A 15,334-nucleotide genomic window follows, 5' to 3' on the forward strand; every position below is an offset into this window, starting at 1 on the left:
AGTGCTTTAGCATAATGCTTAGCAGTGCTAGAGACGTTATAATATCACAATGCACCTGATGTTAGACATGTGTGATTACAGTTTATTAATATCTAAAAAGGGAGGGAGAAAGATTAAAAGCAGAAAGAAAAGCCAGTCTGAGAAAACAATGAAGCAACCATGTTGGATTTTTTTTCTAGCCAGATGAGACTGTAATAGGGACAATGTTTTCTACCCTCTTTCTTTGAAGTTTTCAGTATTTTCTTCACCCTTTCCAGAGGAAAGTGAAAACCGGCCGTGAAATGCTATATGACAGGAATAGCAGGCAGAAATCTTTTCAGTTATGCGCTACTTTTTTCCTAAATCCCTTTAACAGTTTGGAAGATGATAACACTAACTACGTTTGAGTTGATAGCGCTTTTATCACTCGTTTCTTTCATTTCCCGCGTGCGTGTGTGTAAGCTTATCGCGCCGCTAAGTGCAAAGGCGGTGTAGCTACACGGATGAGCTGCATCTGGCAATTAAAACTGGGCTGTGAGATTAGAGGAGCGTACTAATTTCTGCAGCTCCTAATGATGCCGTCTCAGATAACACACAGGAGATGGTAATCGCTCAGGCCTCCTGGGGGGCCAGATGAGTGTATCTGTGTGTGCATGTGTAGCCAAGCACCCAGCCCGTCATTATCACACACCCACAAAAACTCAATCTGGTCTTGACGAAGATGGAACCAAAGCAGAAAGAACGGAGAGAAAAAAGAGAGAAATTGATGAGAGGTATAAATAGGACCTTTCATTTCCCAAACATTGGTCATTAGCCTAACAAAGAGATGCAACACTGAAGTCAATGCAGCTTCAACAGATCAATAGTGTTTCCATCAAAACAGCCATCGCAGCAAGTTAAGCAGCCATCTTCTGAGCTTGTCATTTGACTGCAATATAAAAAAGACCCGAGTTAGAGTAATTAAAACTTTTGTGCTGTACGAGAGAAATAAATGTTTTGATGCCCCATCATTAGCCTCCTCACTTTGATCCTGCTAGGTGTTCATTTCTTCCCTCCCAAGTCACAGATGGATTCATGAAATTGTCATTCTGCTTGAAACGTAACACTGAAGTTTGCTATTTCAGAAGTGCAGAACAGAGAAAATCCCCAGCTCAAATCTTCTCTTCTTCTTGGCAGGATATCTGCTGCTGACACATTTTTTCCCCAGATGACGTGGGATTTTATGTAAATAAAAGTCAGCGTGAAGAAAGAATGCTTGCCCTTATCAGTCAACTCTGACTATTAACCTCAGGGACAGACACAGGCAGGCTGCTTTTATCTAAATTGAAAAACGCATTTGACTTATTTGAATATCAGGAAGGGAGAAATGCAATATACCTTTGTGGCAGAATCTATTGCCCCTCATTTCTCTCAGGGAAAGATAAGTCAGTATTTAGTGGCATGCAGAAACAACACAGCAGAACAAAGCAGCTCAGGAAAATTATTTGCCTTTTTTTAAGTAATGTCTCTACCCTGTTGAATAGAAGCTTTTAATGGAGAACAAGGAGGCTCCTGCGGCAAGGTGCTGTTATTACCTGGTCTGGCTTGTTTGACAGCTCTGTCTTGCTGCCAAAACATGACTGTGAGTAATGAAACACCAGGTTCAGTGAAAAGGAAGGCAAAGAGTCGCCAATGGCTGTTTCAGGACCAGCAGTGCTGTTTCCACACATGCACCCAGAACAAAGTACTTTCAGTACAGCTAAAATTTTATAACAGCATATAAAGATAAATGTTCAACAAGGACATCCATAATAGCTGGAATATAAAAAAGGCTGCTGCTCTATTCACTAAGGACTGCAAGGAGAAATGAAGGACAAACTGTTTCTGCCAGTAAACAGGACAAAGCTTTCCCAATTGCTTCAAGTCTAAAAGCATTAAGAGGAAGATGAGAATGAGGAGTCCCCAGTGGAGTGAAAACAGACAGCAGGGACATCTCGAAGCTCACTCGGACCCTGCTGATATGAATAGTAATATGCGAGTAAAGCAGAAGCTGATTGGATGTGGACTCTGTAAGGGAAAGCCTGACCTAGATAGAAATTGAGAAATTCCTCACATCATGTAATTATTTCTTGTGGTGGCTACAGTACCATCTGACATCAAAAATGTTAAATTACTGAGTATCTGATATCATGGTATCCTTTTTTTAATAGTAACAGAAATGACAGAACCTGCTATTTAAGAAACTAAAACAATCATGTAAAAAACTGCAATGAGAGACACCCTTGTTGTCCCAACACTTACACGTCTCCATGCCTTCATCCTCCTCTTCATCACCCACCACGTTCATACCAGGTCTGTCATAGGATTTGTCGATAGCTGCGCGGAAGCTCTCATTGCAACCACGTCCACGGATGATTCTGGGACGAGGCCTGTGGAAGGGGACGTCCCCATTGAGCGTCACCTCTGCCACGGCCGTCTGGAGACTCTCCAGAGAGCTGGACTTCTTCAGGCCCAGATTGGGCCCTACATCTCTTGTGGAGTTACCTTAGGATAAGAGAGAGGACACTTAACCCAAAATGGTAATAAAATGGCTCCTCTATCTTTAAAATGGGGACATTTATAAAAAAAAAATCTTTTAAACCAACTACTCCCCTGATGGGAGATAAATGAGAATATGGAAATTCCACTTATCACTATGCTTACTTTTCTTCAAGCTCTTGAGGTTCTATAGTGCCGTTCATCTTAATTTTTAAATATGCCTGTCTCATATTATAATTCTGCAAAGTATATAAACATTTTAGAGAGAGAAGCAGCTGCAGAGAGGCAGAACACAGAGGGAGAGATACAGAAAGTGAGACTACAGGCATTGATGTATGGCACAAGCCTGAAGCCCATTATCTTTGGTGGGCGGCCGAGGGAAAGAGAGAAAGGGGCTATGGAGATTTAGAAGCTAAGGAGAATAGAAGAACAGACTAAACACACAAAATCTAGCCCATTCAAATCCACACTGAGACCTCCCTCCCTGTTCGTCCCTGCTCCTCTCTGCTTCATAACCTTCTCATACTACTAACACACTCCATGATCTGTATGCCGGGCCTACCAAAAGCTCTCCAGAAACACATTGCTCCAGCTTACAACAACTTCCAGCAGAGACAGAGCATTAATCTGGCTCGGCAGAGATGCCTCAGCAAGGAGACACAATGAGCAAGCAATTGTTGGTTGGATCTACGATTGGTGCACGTGTGTGTGCGCATTGTGTGTGCGCATTGTGTGTGTGGGAGGTGTGGGTACAGGTAGGCGTAAATGGAGCGGTTGCCAAACACACATTCCCTGAGCCACCTGTGTGCCTTGGATAAGATAAATGTTTAGAGCTTACACAATAACTCACACAAACGTAGACAAATTTGCAAAATGAAGAAGAAATACACACAAAGACAAAAAAGGTATCAACTGCATATACAGCTCAAGGAGGAGCAGGAATAGGGCAGAGCTACTGGTCCGTGTGACTACATCTCATTGATATGTACAGCATAATGGATCTTCATTATGCACACAAATATAATTAACATGCAAATGATATATAAATATATAAATATACATGGCATGAATGACAGAAGGCTTCTACTCAAAGGACCGCAGCCAGGCCTACTCTTTCTGTTTGTTGACAGAGTTGATAGAAGTGCCATTCCTCCCATGAAGCATGGTAGGTCAAACAGTAGAGCTGTTGATGTAGAAAATCCCACACGGCCTACAGAGCTGTAGCTCAAGCCATCATTCCTTCTGTTTAAAGCCAACACAGCTCGTCAGACAGCCAGAATTACTTTTTTTCCCCCAATGGCTGCTGTTTTTTGTTTAGAGTAGCTTAGTTAAGCGAGACCTCAGTATTTCATTATGTCAGCGTGTACGTGTCTTATGAACAACAGCATGCTGTTGGACGTTTATTTTCCATCAAAAGCTATTTTTTGGCTATTTGGTGGGAACCAGTGTTTCCACAGCTTGAGCCATTTGAAGCTCGGGCTCTCAAAGATCGCCTGGATTTCAATCTAAAAAGTACGTTTGCATAGCATCATCAAACATATGGTGACATTCTGTGTAAACATGGCTGTCGATCACTCTCTCTCCCATCTTTACACCACATGGTCTTCTTTCTCACCCCCCAAACTGCTTTGCCTTCCTTTCCACCAAGCGTCTCGGCTCATTTTCAGTGGGCTAAATGGAGCATGCTCGGTAGCTGATGAGCTCAGAGCGGATCTCCGGGTTGAAAGCTGTGAAGCAAAACAGAGATCGGCCTAGCAAAATAAACTACCAATCACCTGTTGAAAACAATTCGAAATCTATTAGCTCCTCTGTCTGCTCAAACACATCTTCGTAGACTTCAGAAGTGTAGAATTGCTGGTGATTTGGAGGTAGGAAGCAGCATGCTGATGAAGTTGGAACGGTTACTGTTATCATTCTTTCACAAGCGTTAGCAGCTTTAGATGCAGCTAATCTGCTCTTGATCCTTTAACCAAGCAAACCAGAACCAGACTCAAATCACAGCAGCTCTTCCTGCATTAAAGAGAGAACACAGAGATGGAAAAGCAGTAACAGCTCTTCCACAGAATTCTCTCACGTATGGTTAGATGAAGTCAGTGCAAACAAAGATGGTTCAGAGGGTGTGAAGATGACCTCTGACCTCAGGCAAGATGTAGAATCTGGAATTGCCTTCTGTCAGTCTGGTTCCTAGCAAACATTGCTGTGTTTGTGCTGGAAATATCAGCTCAGTCTTCTATCACAATGAGGACAGAAAGCAGATATAAAAATGGTGTGGATTACTGATTCTTTACCCAGTGCACCAACACTGAGCTCCATCTGCAGCACGGTCAATGCCACCCAAGGAGATGCATCATTTTTAACAGTGGACTACTATCCAGGGTAGAATGAATGCTAATCAATATCGCTCATAATGCACATGGACATTTAACATATTTAACAAAAAGGCCCCCATTTACACCTGGACATTTAACATATCTTGTATCTAGATTGCATCCTGATAAGATTTTTTACCACACTTACACTTGTAGTCAAATGTGTCTCCAGTTAGGTAGACTGTAATCTGACTGTGATATGCAAATAACCTCCCTACGTCAAACCTCTGTGATGGCTGTACCAAAACCCACCATTTTTGCTGTTTTTAACAACAACTTAGGCAGTCATGGATCATGTATGAAATGAGGTGACATAACTGGAAGGAGTTTTGGTTGTCAGATGCAAGATGAATGTATAACATCTGGCAAAAACATCCTTCTCAGACCTCTTAAAGTGGTTTCAAAAGGATTAGACTGAATCTGTTTCAAATGTATATTGGGTGCATTTTTATGTGAATAATCCTTATCTGGTTATAATCCTGATATTTTAAATATATCAAACGACCGTTTAAAAAACAGCCAGTTTCATTGAGCACAGTTAATTACTGAGCTAATTTATAGGACAATCAATCATATTTACACAACTGCACAAGCAGAGACCTTCGCTCATTTTCCAAAAGATCTTTCTTTCATAATGAAGGACACTGGAGAGCAGGATCCTTTTTTTTTTTTTACTGCAGGAAAATGAAAAGGCACACAAGAAAATCCGGCTTGCATCCAAACAGTATTGCTCCCCATATGCTGGCAGAGAAGCAGACTTAATCAAGATACTCTAAATACTGCATAAATGGGGCATTTTGAAGCTTACATGCAGGCCTGTTCCTCCAGATCATGGGAGCAGCATGCGTGCCAAACACAATAGGATGCAGCAAATGAAGGCAAGAAGGCTGCTACAGTTCGAGGAAACGCAAATGGCATCTGCTTTGCTCAGACTCTTAGAATGATCATCCCACTGAGCCCGTTTGACATTCTGCATCATGAGCTCCAGCATTGTGTCACATCGGAGTGAAGATCATCAACGAAAGAAAAGCTGATAATTGTTCTCGCTCAGTTTTTTTTTTGTATTTCTCTTCATCTGAAGCCAGGCAGGCTTTTGACAAGCATCTCTCAAAAGGCAGGACTGCTTCATGATTCTGATCACATATCTAATACAGAGCTTGCTGTCACTCATGGGGAAGAGCAGAAGGAAAAATAGCAAAAAAACAACAAAAAAAAAAAAACATACAAAGGTTTCACCAACCCAAACATGTCTTTGTTCTCCATCTCTCTGCTCAGGTTGGAAACAGAGAGGCCTCATAATCGTAGATAAAGCAGCGTAACTGCAATGTTACAGTCACAATAAAAATATAGTGCAGACTTTGATAAGATATACTCCCCACATCTTTTTGATTAGTCAGCCGCAAAGGCGACCAGGACAATTCGCTGGTGAGGCATGATTATCATTAAATGTTAAAAGCAGGTCTCATAAGCTTCATGAATAACTTGTCAGTGGTTAATGTAAGGGTTGCAGCTGCTGCCTCGTTAGCATGACTCTGATGTTTCTTCTAAAGGCCATTACTCAAGGCAATACGTAATGCTCACATGGTGTGCGTGTATATATGGACACAGGATCCATTAAATGTAATATATTCAGCCAGTTGAGATTCTAACAGTATCTCTGAAAGGTTGATTAGGCTAAGAATAGCTCCGTGTTGGCCAGGGGGAAGTCATGTTCCCATATCCCAGTAAGGGTGAAGGGGCCCCGGGGTCGCCCGAGCTGCTGTGCCAGCCTGTTCAGAATCATTAGCACACCAGAAAACAGCTTTTCCCCCTGCTTCTTTACACCTGTCCTAATTAACTTCTGATGGCCGAGCTCAATCACTTACAGCACTCCTATGTACCATTACTGCAATGCCATCAGTGATGGGGCAGGATGTGCTGAATCGTCGCAGGGCAATTTCATCTAATAATATCATGCTCACAGCATCCCTCTGTATTCTGTTCTCACAAACCTGAACCTGACCTGTAATCTGTACTGCAACTGCACTGAACCATGTGGATTCACTTACCTTACCAAACCACAAGGACACACAGTTCATTCGCTTATAACACGGCATGGGTTATGGTGGCTTATTCATTGCTGTGATTGTGGGCCAGTTAATTTTACAACTGAACATAAACTAGTATGGGGTTGTGGAGATGGTGAGGGAGTCTAAATACTTCCAGGTGTTCTCTTGCTATATGACTAGAAGCCAGGACACCAGAGGTGCAACGTGCACATTCTCTAGGGAAGAACCGTTTGTGGTTTTGATGAGTGTTAAGGACATTTAATGCTTCGCGAGATATTTTAACAAATGGAATAACTTCCAGGTGTGGCAGCCGAGTTCAATTCCTTCAATGTGAAACCCGTTATTTTTAAATTATATAGAGCTGCTCTTCATGGAAACACCATCCATTTGAGCACCATGGCCTACACTCGAGTCAGTCAATATGGTTCTCTGCCGCCATTCTTGGCAGTGCTATATGTTTGTTACAGAACACTTTTCTGCATGGCTGAACTCTACCCAGGGCTTCGCCTGGACTCCTGCTGGCCAGGACATGTGTTTTCCCTGTGCTGTGACTACAGTACATAACTTCAGCCACTTGACAGTGATGGATTAATTGCAGTCAAACAGTCTTGCCTGAATTTGAGGGTCTTTATTTCAAAATGGGATCCAAGCAAGGCCCCCTAGCATGTTCCACATATACACACACATACACACACCTCCTTCATTTTCCATCTCCTTCCTCTTTCCATTTGAAACACCTCTCAGGCTAATTAATGTTTTCTTCTATCTTACTCTCTGAAGAGCGAGCAGTGCTGCTTGCTAAACTGCAGCCAAAATGCTATTTAACACCACAACACTCATTCCAATTTAAGAGGAAATATACACCAATTACTTCAAGAGACTTCCTAAACATAGAAAAACAAATGCCTGATTTAGGAGACAGTGATAATAATTAAAATTAACCTGGCTTTCAGAGACTTTCAGAAGTGAATTCATTAATAGAGATATCATTGCTTTATTCTATGCTGAAAAATTACAGCATGTCCCCACGAACTTTGGCAAAATTTGCTTTGAGCAAACAATGATTTAAAAAAAATAAAAAATAAAAAAAAATAAAAAATCAACACCCCAGCTCATCTGCTAAGCACTAGCATGCCCAAGCACAGACAGACAAGCCAATCCTACTGTGGTGCAGGAGTGACGGGCGTCAACGATTGGTTGTCTTACCTTCTGTCCTGTTTGGGCGGGGTGTGAGGTTAATCTCGTCAGCTACTGTTAAAGAGGCATAAACAATTGTGTTGGGTTAGTGCAAGACGTTCCAGCATTCCCAGTTCCCATGCTGCATTACAAACTGACTTTCCATTAGTGTCATTTCCAAAGGTCAGGAGAAGCATGCAAATCATTGAAGAGTAGAGAGACAGAAAGACAAATCAAAAAGGAACAAAACACACAAACACACAGTCACACACACACATACAGAGACACACACGCTCACACGCGCACGCACACACACACACACACACACACCAGATATGGGATATCATGCTTTTGTCACAGGCCTTCATATTCACTGGGGAACAGGTTATAGTGTTAGGTGATTACTCATAGCCCTCATGCGTGACGTGGAACCAATCATCCTTTTTTTCCCCTCCCTCTCTGTCTTTTCAGAAATCTGAGAGAATTCAAAGTGTCAGGCATGCAGACAATTCTGCATAATCTCTGAAAAAGCTCTCAGACTTGTTTAAGATCCTCCTCATCTGAAGAGTGCAAGAGCAGACGGAGAGGAGAATATATATGATTGAGGGGAAAAGAAAAGGCCATTTGTGGAAAATTGATTTGTGTGAACTTAGAACAGGTGATTTTCTGGGAGTGGAAAGAGCTTTTTAATGATCAGTGTGTGGAAAGTTCAAAATAAAATGGTGCTCATAAGTGATGTAGGGTGAGTAGTTCCTGCTCAGGTCTTTAGGAGTCTTTAGTTCTGGGAGCTAGCTAACTCAGGAACCTCTGACTGAGGCCCTGTGCCATCCATTTTTGGCCTCCTGTCCACACAAAAAAACACAATATTGGGGCATTAAAATGAAGCGTGTCGAAAACACCCTCAGTGTTTTCTTGTGGACAGGGGAAAAAAAGGTTTTTTGATAAGACCCAGGAGAACATTTTATATTCATGTGTAACCTTTAGCAGTAGTTCCACCTCATCTTTAACCCATATATAGGAATCTGTGCTTTTTTGCCCTCTTTAAGACTATTAATGTTATTCTTGAGGCATTTAAAATAACAGTTTATAACATACTATCGCCACCCACTGGCCTGGTGTCCTAATCTGAGTGTTTACAAATCATATTTGCCTTCTTTTAAATATATATTTTTTAAATGCTGGTTGCATTAAATAATATCCATACACATATGGGTGGGACTGAAGGCTCTTTAAGATGTCATTGTAGATTGCTCCAAAAGCAGACCATAAATAAACATACTTTCCTTGAGTATAATTAAGGCAATACCCAGGAGAAGCAACTGCTTGAGCCAATATCACTGAATACTAAAACCCTTAATCCCAGTAGCAGAGCTAATTACTGATTCACATATTCAGATTTGAAAACTCGTACTGCTAACAATCGCCTGCGCAGAAATACTTAACACTCCTCGGGACTGTGTGTGTGTGTGCATGTGTGTAAATGAACTTAGCTAAAAGGTGACGACTTTTTCTAAAAGCCTCTCAAACTTCACTTTCTTTTGATGAAGAGTGGCATAATTGTTTCATCAGTGGGACATCACTCCACATATCAATTTTTCATTAGGCCCAATGGGAGCTGACAGCACAATTATGGAGCATTTTGATAAAGCATGATGGAGAGGCTGCAGCGAGGCTCTGAACTCTTTACACACTGGAGGATTCTCCTAGCCTTACTAATGGCCCTGATTGAGCACAGGCTTGCTTTTAATTGATATCCTAATGCAGTCTGGCATGGATAGGAGACTAAAATGAGTCTTATCTGCTGTTTTCTTACTTTCGGGCCCCACCCTCTCTGCCTGAGTGCTGGATCGGTTTTCTCTCACGTCACTTGTGTGAAGTTGCAGAGAGAGAGGGGTAGAGGGGGGGAGAGAGAGAGAGAGAGAGAGAGAGAGAGAGATGAGGAGTTCTGATGGAGAAGTATCTGGATCTTTTTAGAGATCAAGGCCAGCTCAAGGAGGTGAGGGTCTTCATGATGACTAAGTCGAATGGGACAGGGGCAGCGGAAGCTGATTTATCTCCTCCAATTATCCGTTCACTGGAGCGGCAGCTTTCATTGGTCTTCTGGGACATGCAGTCAAAGTGCTTGTCCATGTTCCTCAGAAGAGGACAGTCACTGAGCAGACCATCTGTCCCTGGTGCTTTACCACTGTGTCTTCAGGGCAATGACACCAAGCTTTCTTTGCGTAAAACTTTATATAACTGTGGCAATAAAAATCTTAAAGCCTCTGTCAACAGGGATGTGTTTGAAATGTTTACAGAAACTCATTATTAAGCATTTACAAAGGTTATATTAAATAAACATGTATTATTAAATACAGATTAATTAAGTTCAAAATTACTAAAATAATATTCAGACTGGTCAGAATAGAGTGGGCATGTCTCATGGCATAATGATCAGCATCTCCATGGCAACCTGATAGTCACACAGAAGAGGGTATGACATTTTGCGGACATTTTGCATGAGCTGCAAGTCAAAAAAAAAATGTTGCAGAGGTGTACTGGTTTATTTCACATTACACATATCCTGAGTCATGATGGCAACAGCCAGCAGCAAAATCCATTTTGCATACACTTGATTGCTGCTGCTTCCTGCATCCATCCATACTCAATAATATATTTTTAAGTGGTGGTCCAAAAGTGTCCAGAAGCATCATGCCTACTATCTGCTAAAGCTACTCACTGTGCACAAGTGAAACCTAATATGCTAAAAAATGTGTATATAAAGTGCTAAAAAAATTTAGTTGGGTGAAGTTTGCTTCCTGGTCGCTCATGCACAAAAATGAGAAGAAAAAAAAAAGTTGACAGGGGCTTTAAGTCTCTTCATAACGAACATAAAATCATAATTAATGCTGATGGCTGGAGCACAAAAAGCACTTCTTTGATGGTTTCATTAATAATCTCTGCACAGTAGACTGTATATAGTACATGTAATATGTGTAATACATGCAACATGTTTTAACTGAGTATGTTACCAATCCTCATTAAAAGGCATGACTTTATACCATGTAGACATCAGGAGTGAAATGCTTTCACATTAATTACAGCTCCCTGAGAATAGATCAGAGATGGGAGAGGCTGCGAGGAGGATGAAAGATATATATTTTTTATAAGTAATGTTACCTAAATCCATGCTCTTGGATTTGCGTGTCTTGATGATTTCGAGTTGAGCAGTGTCTCCGTACTGTTTGGTTCTTTTCTCCGACATGCTCTGTCTGCCAAAGCCCTCCCTCTGAAATGCACCATCAGGGTCTGTGTCGGGACTCAGTGAGCTAGAGAGAGAGAGAGAGATAGAAATAGAGTGAGAGAGAGAGAGACGGAGAGGAATTTTATTTGCAAAACCAATGCTCAAACCTCCATATCTGCCTACTTGATCCTCAATTTCTCTCTATTTCATCACTCCGAATGATCATATCTATCTCATTCCTTTTTGTAAAGCATGACTGCTAGCTTTACAAGCAAATAGCTGATGTGAAGCCAGTGCAGTTTCTTCAAAATTTAGATGTGGCAAAGCCCTTTCTATTCAATGAGAGATCACAACTTTGAGCAACAAGAGGCCTAGCGAATGTTGACAGAACAACGTGTGTCTGGGGCGATAAAACTGAAAGTGCGTTTACCTTTACGCAAATGAAAAGTGAAACTGTGAGAAAAAGCAATTGCGTTTTTTGCTGGGTAAACTCAAAAAAGGTGAGTAAACGCCTTCATATTCAAAAAGGTACACAAACTGTGTTTACATATGTTTACACTGCACGACAGTGCTGAAAACACCTGCATAAACTACTTGCTTCCTTTGAAGAGATACTGTGGTTATTAAGGTTAAGATTAAGGTAATAATAAGCCCTGGTTATTAAGGGGATAACAAAAACAATAACTGCTCCTTGTTCCATCAACCATACTAACATCCTTCATGAGTGAGACAGCCCACTGCTGTGAAAGGCTACTGAGAGGAAGCTCCACAGGAAGACGAGAAAGAGATGGATGGATGCATTATTCAGGTCCCTACACTTCTCCTCTGCTCTTTGTCAAACACACACAAAATAAAAAAGAGACACTGATGCTAAGCTGATTTTAACAGCAGGGTGTGTGCTCAATGAACAAATACACAAAATTAAACAAAAAAAAAAGCAACACTGGTGAGGAGGCCGGGAAGGAGAGAAAGAGAGTAATTACAGATAATATTGTTTGTCTGCTTCTGTGTGTGTGTCTGTGTGTGTGTGTGTGTGTGTTAAGCTGGCATACTGCCATGTCTCACACATGCCTATAGATGACAGCAGGTACTATATGTTAATACTTGAAACAGACAGATATAGAAAGCACACAGACAGACAGACAGACAGACAGACAGACAGACAGACAGACAGACAGACAGACAGACAGACACACACACACACACACACACACACACACAGAGAGAGAGAGAGAGAGAGAGAGAGAGAGAGATAAATAAATAAATAAAAAGACCAATAAAAGTCCTCAGTGGAATATTGAAAGGTGGAATAGGTTTTATTTTGACCCATATTTCACTTCTGATTAATGAGTCATATCATTTCACAGCATAGTGGCTACTTTGCTCAAGTGCGTATTATTACACTGAACACACAACTTAGGGTCACCATTTATTACCAACACAGGGAGAGAAACAGAGAAGAGACAATAAAATTGAAGAGAAGAGGATGAAATAAAAAGAAGAGAAGAGGACAAATTCAAAGAGAAGAGAAGAGAGGTAATGAAGACAGTAAGGAAATGTAAACTTCTTTCCACATCCCAATGAACTTCCAGCTGCCTTCTGTGTCTGTGAATTCAGCAAAGTGTGTAAGCAAGGAAAAAGCTGCATCTGTCGGAGCAAGATATTTTTTTGTTAAAGTTACCATATTAAGGAAAATAACCATTAAACTATCATATTATGTTGCATGTCTAATCTGACATTTAACTAGCACTGTTCTGTCAGACCACATGACATGATAAACTATTGATCATTCTGAAGACAACCTCTCTCTAGCAGACAGGAAGGACAATAAGGGTAAAATAGAAGGATATAAGATTAACTAAAACTCTGAAACAATCAAAATAGTGTTTTACTATATTAATTACATTAATCATAAGCTCAAGAATCACAAAAAGTGGTCATAATCAAGGAGACACACTGAAACAAAACAGATAAGTGCAAGACAAAATCTCAGAGCCTTTTCTGATCTGTGATCTAATTAAAACGGCATTTTTCATGCACAGCCCATGTCTGAAATACTTGAACGCATGTATGACTGCATTTATGAGTAAAGCTATCATATCTGTGATAACTCTTCATAATTAAAACATTAAGAAAGCCATTACTGGCTGTCAGCTCATTTTGGTTCCTGTTAAATCTCATATTAGCTATTAAAACTACATAAAATCCTCTTAAGCCTCATTTATAGCCCATTTTGGAGCTCACGGCCTGCTGCTTCTCTAGCATTCCCCCCAAACTCCTAAACGAACAAAGTGCTGAGGCAAGCGTTTATGCCGAGGCTTCAGTCTTCATCTCCCTCCTGTTTCTCAGGTTTAAAAGTGTCAGACTCCGCTTACACAACTGCGCCTGCAAAAAGCCTCACACACTAATGCTTCATCATCACGGCTTCTTTCAGTTCTGCTCCTTGGCCGAGTTTTTACTGGCATTTTCCACTTGTGATTCCCTTGAGTGAGGACAGGACACCTTGGGCTGCAATTTCCAAATTACTTGTCAATCTGTCCAAGCTGGTTGCTAGCAATCTAGCTAATTTACAGTACAAAGTAAACAAGAGTAATACAATCAAATCCGGCCTCTTAACCAACTGCGTACACTGACACCTCGTTTATCATGGAATAATTTACTGTTAGTTTGAGAAGTTATATACAAAATGTTTCTCGGTTTTGGATTTTCTGCCCTGAAATACAAATACAAAGGGCCATCCCTTCAGAGGTCAACAAAACAATAGAGTTTATGCTACTGGTCAATAATGCAAATTTCCATGCCACAAAAAAGTCCACAAAATCTACTCACACTATTGATCTCGGCAAATTCAGATTAAATAAATGTACTCCAGCTTTTTAGTAAAATGAGTTTAACTCATAAGCCTTCATTTATTCATTACTGTTGAGTAACTGCTTTATCCTGGACTGGGTTGAGGTGAATCTGGAGAATATCCTGTTAACACTGGGCCCGAGACGGGAATATAAACACATATTTGCTCGCTAATTCACATTTAGGGAAAATTTACAGTTGCCAGTCCACTTACCAGCCTGAGAACCCAGAGGAAACCCATGTGGATCCAGTGAGAACATGTGAGACTCACTGAGCCATCAGTGGCATGTAAACTAGTTAAAATGTGATATGAAAGGTGTAGGTGAGGACACAGAAATGAAGAAAACTTCATGAGGAAGTGAGTGGGCCGCCCAGTTGAGTAGAAAACTAAAGAAAATAAAGTAATAAAGTCAAGTCAAAGGAAAATAACTGTCAAGGTGTATTTGGGAATCTTGTAGTTACGTACTGAGAAGAAGAAAACTGTCACAGGGAGAACAGGAGATTTAAAACAAACAAACAACCAAAAAAAAAACCTTCACATCCAGAATTTGAGACCCCTGTGTCATCTTTCACATAAGCAAGAGTAAAGAAAGAATTTCCCTGCTGAATCTGGGAGCAGCATAAAACACAAGCGTAAAGACGTTTCAAGGTTTCATCTGCTATTCTAACAGCTTAAGTTGCTGAATGTGTGCTTTTCTCTTTGAAGATGTGCATGTGGTTTATGCTCACAGCGATGCTATGAGGGTTTTGTTGATTGAATCCCAGTGTATTACAGTCACTGAATCCAAAAAACAGATGCAGACATAGAGAGAAAGAGAGAGAGAGAGACTCAGCAGGATGCCTGATGATGCAGCACCTACAATGTTATATAGTAAATATTACTGCATAAGCACAAGTGTAACTATTAAGAAGTTTCTGTCTAAAGCAATCGACTGGGGACAGCAGTGTGTGTACGTGTGTGTGCGTGTGTGTGTGTACGCGTAAATGTTTTTCAGATGTAAGCAGCTGACGATGGTGCACAGTATTATATTCTCCAAAGAAATACGAAAGATAAATTTTCCCTTGGCAATTAAGATGATTCATCCCCTACAATATCTAACTTTATTACTCTGTGTGTGTGTGTGTGTGTGTGTGTGTGTGTGTGTGTGTGTGTGTGTGTGTGTGTGTGTGGG

The 15,334-nt window shown here is 40.9% G+C and overlaps 1 protein-coding gene across 7 annotated transcripts in view; it reads right to left on the reverse strand.

Moving 5' to 3' along the window:
• Positions 1-15,334, reverse strand: part of pard3aa (par-3 family cell polarity regulator alpha, a) — a 379,511-nt gene that overhangs the window by 112,906 nt on the left and 251,271 nt on the right. For 5 of the 7 annotated variants that reach the window (XM_053233962.1, XM_034309095.2, XM_026944876.3 and 2 more), the window contains exons 16-18: positions 11,249-11,397; positions 8,120-8,164; positions 2,260-2,502 (exon numbers count right to left, since the gene is read on the reverse strand). In XM_053233962.1, the coding sequence (XP_053089937.1) occupies positions 2,260-2,502; positions 8,120-8,164; positions 11,249-11,397 (437 nt within the window). The remainder of the gene's footprint in view (positions 1-2,259; positions 2,503-8,119; positions 8,165-11,248; positions 11,398-15,334) is intronic. The other 2 variants (XM_026944879.3, XM_053233968.1) reach the window with 1 other exon arrangement.

The sequence above is a fragment of the Pangasianodon hypophthalmus genome, chromosome 1 (genome assembly GCF_027358585.1).
Source record: "Pangasianodon hypophthalmus isolate fPanHyp1 chromosome 1, fPanHyp1.pri, whole genome shotgun sequence".
In the NCBI taxonomy this organism is placed as follows: domain Eukaryota; kingdom Metazoa; phylum Chordata; class Actinopteri; order Siluriformes; family Pangasiidae; genus Pangasianodon; species Pangasianodon hypophthalmus.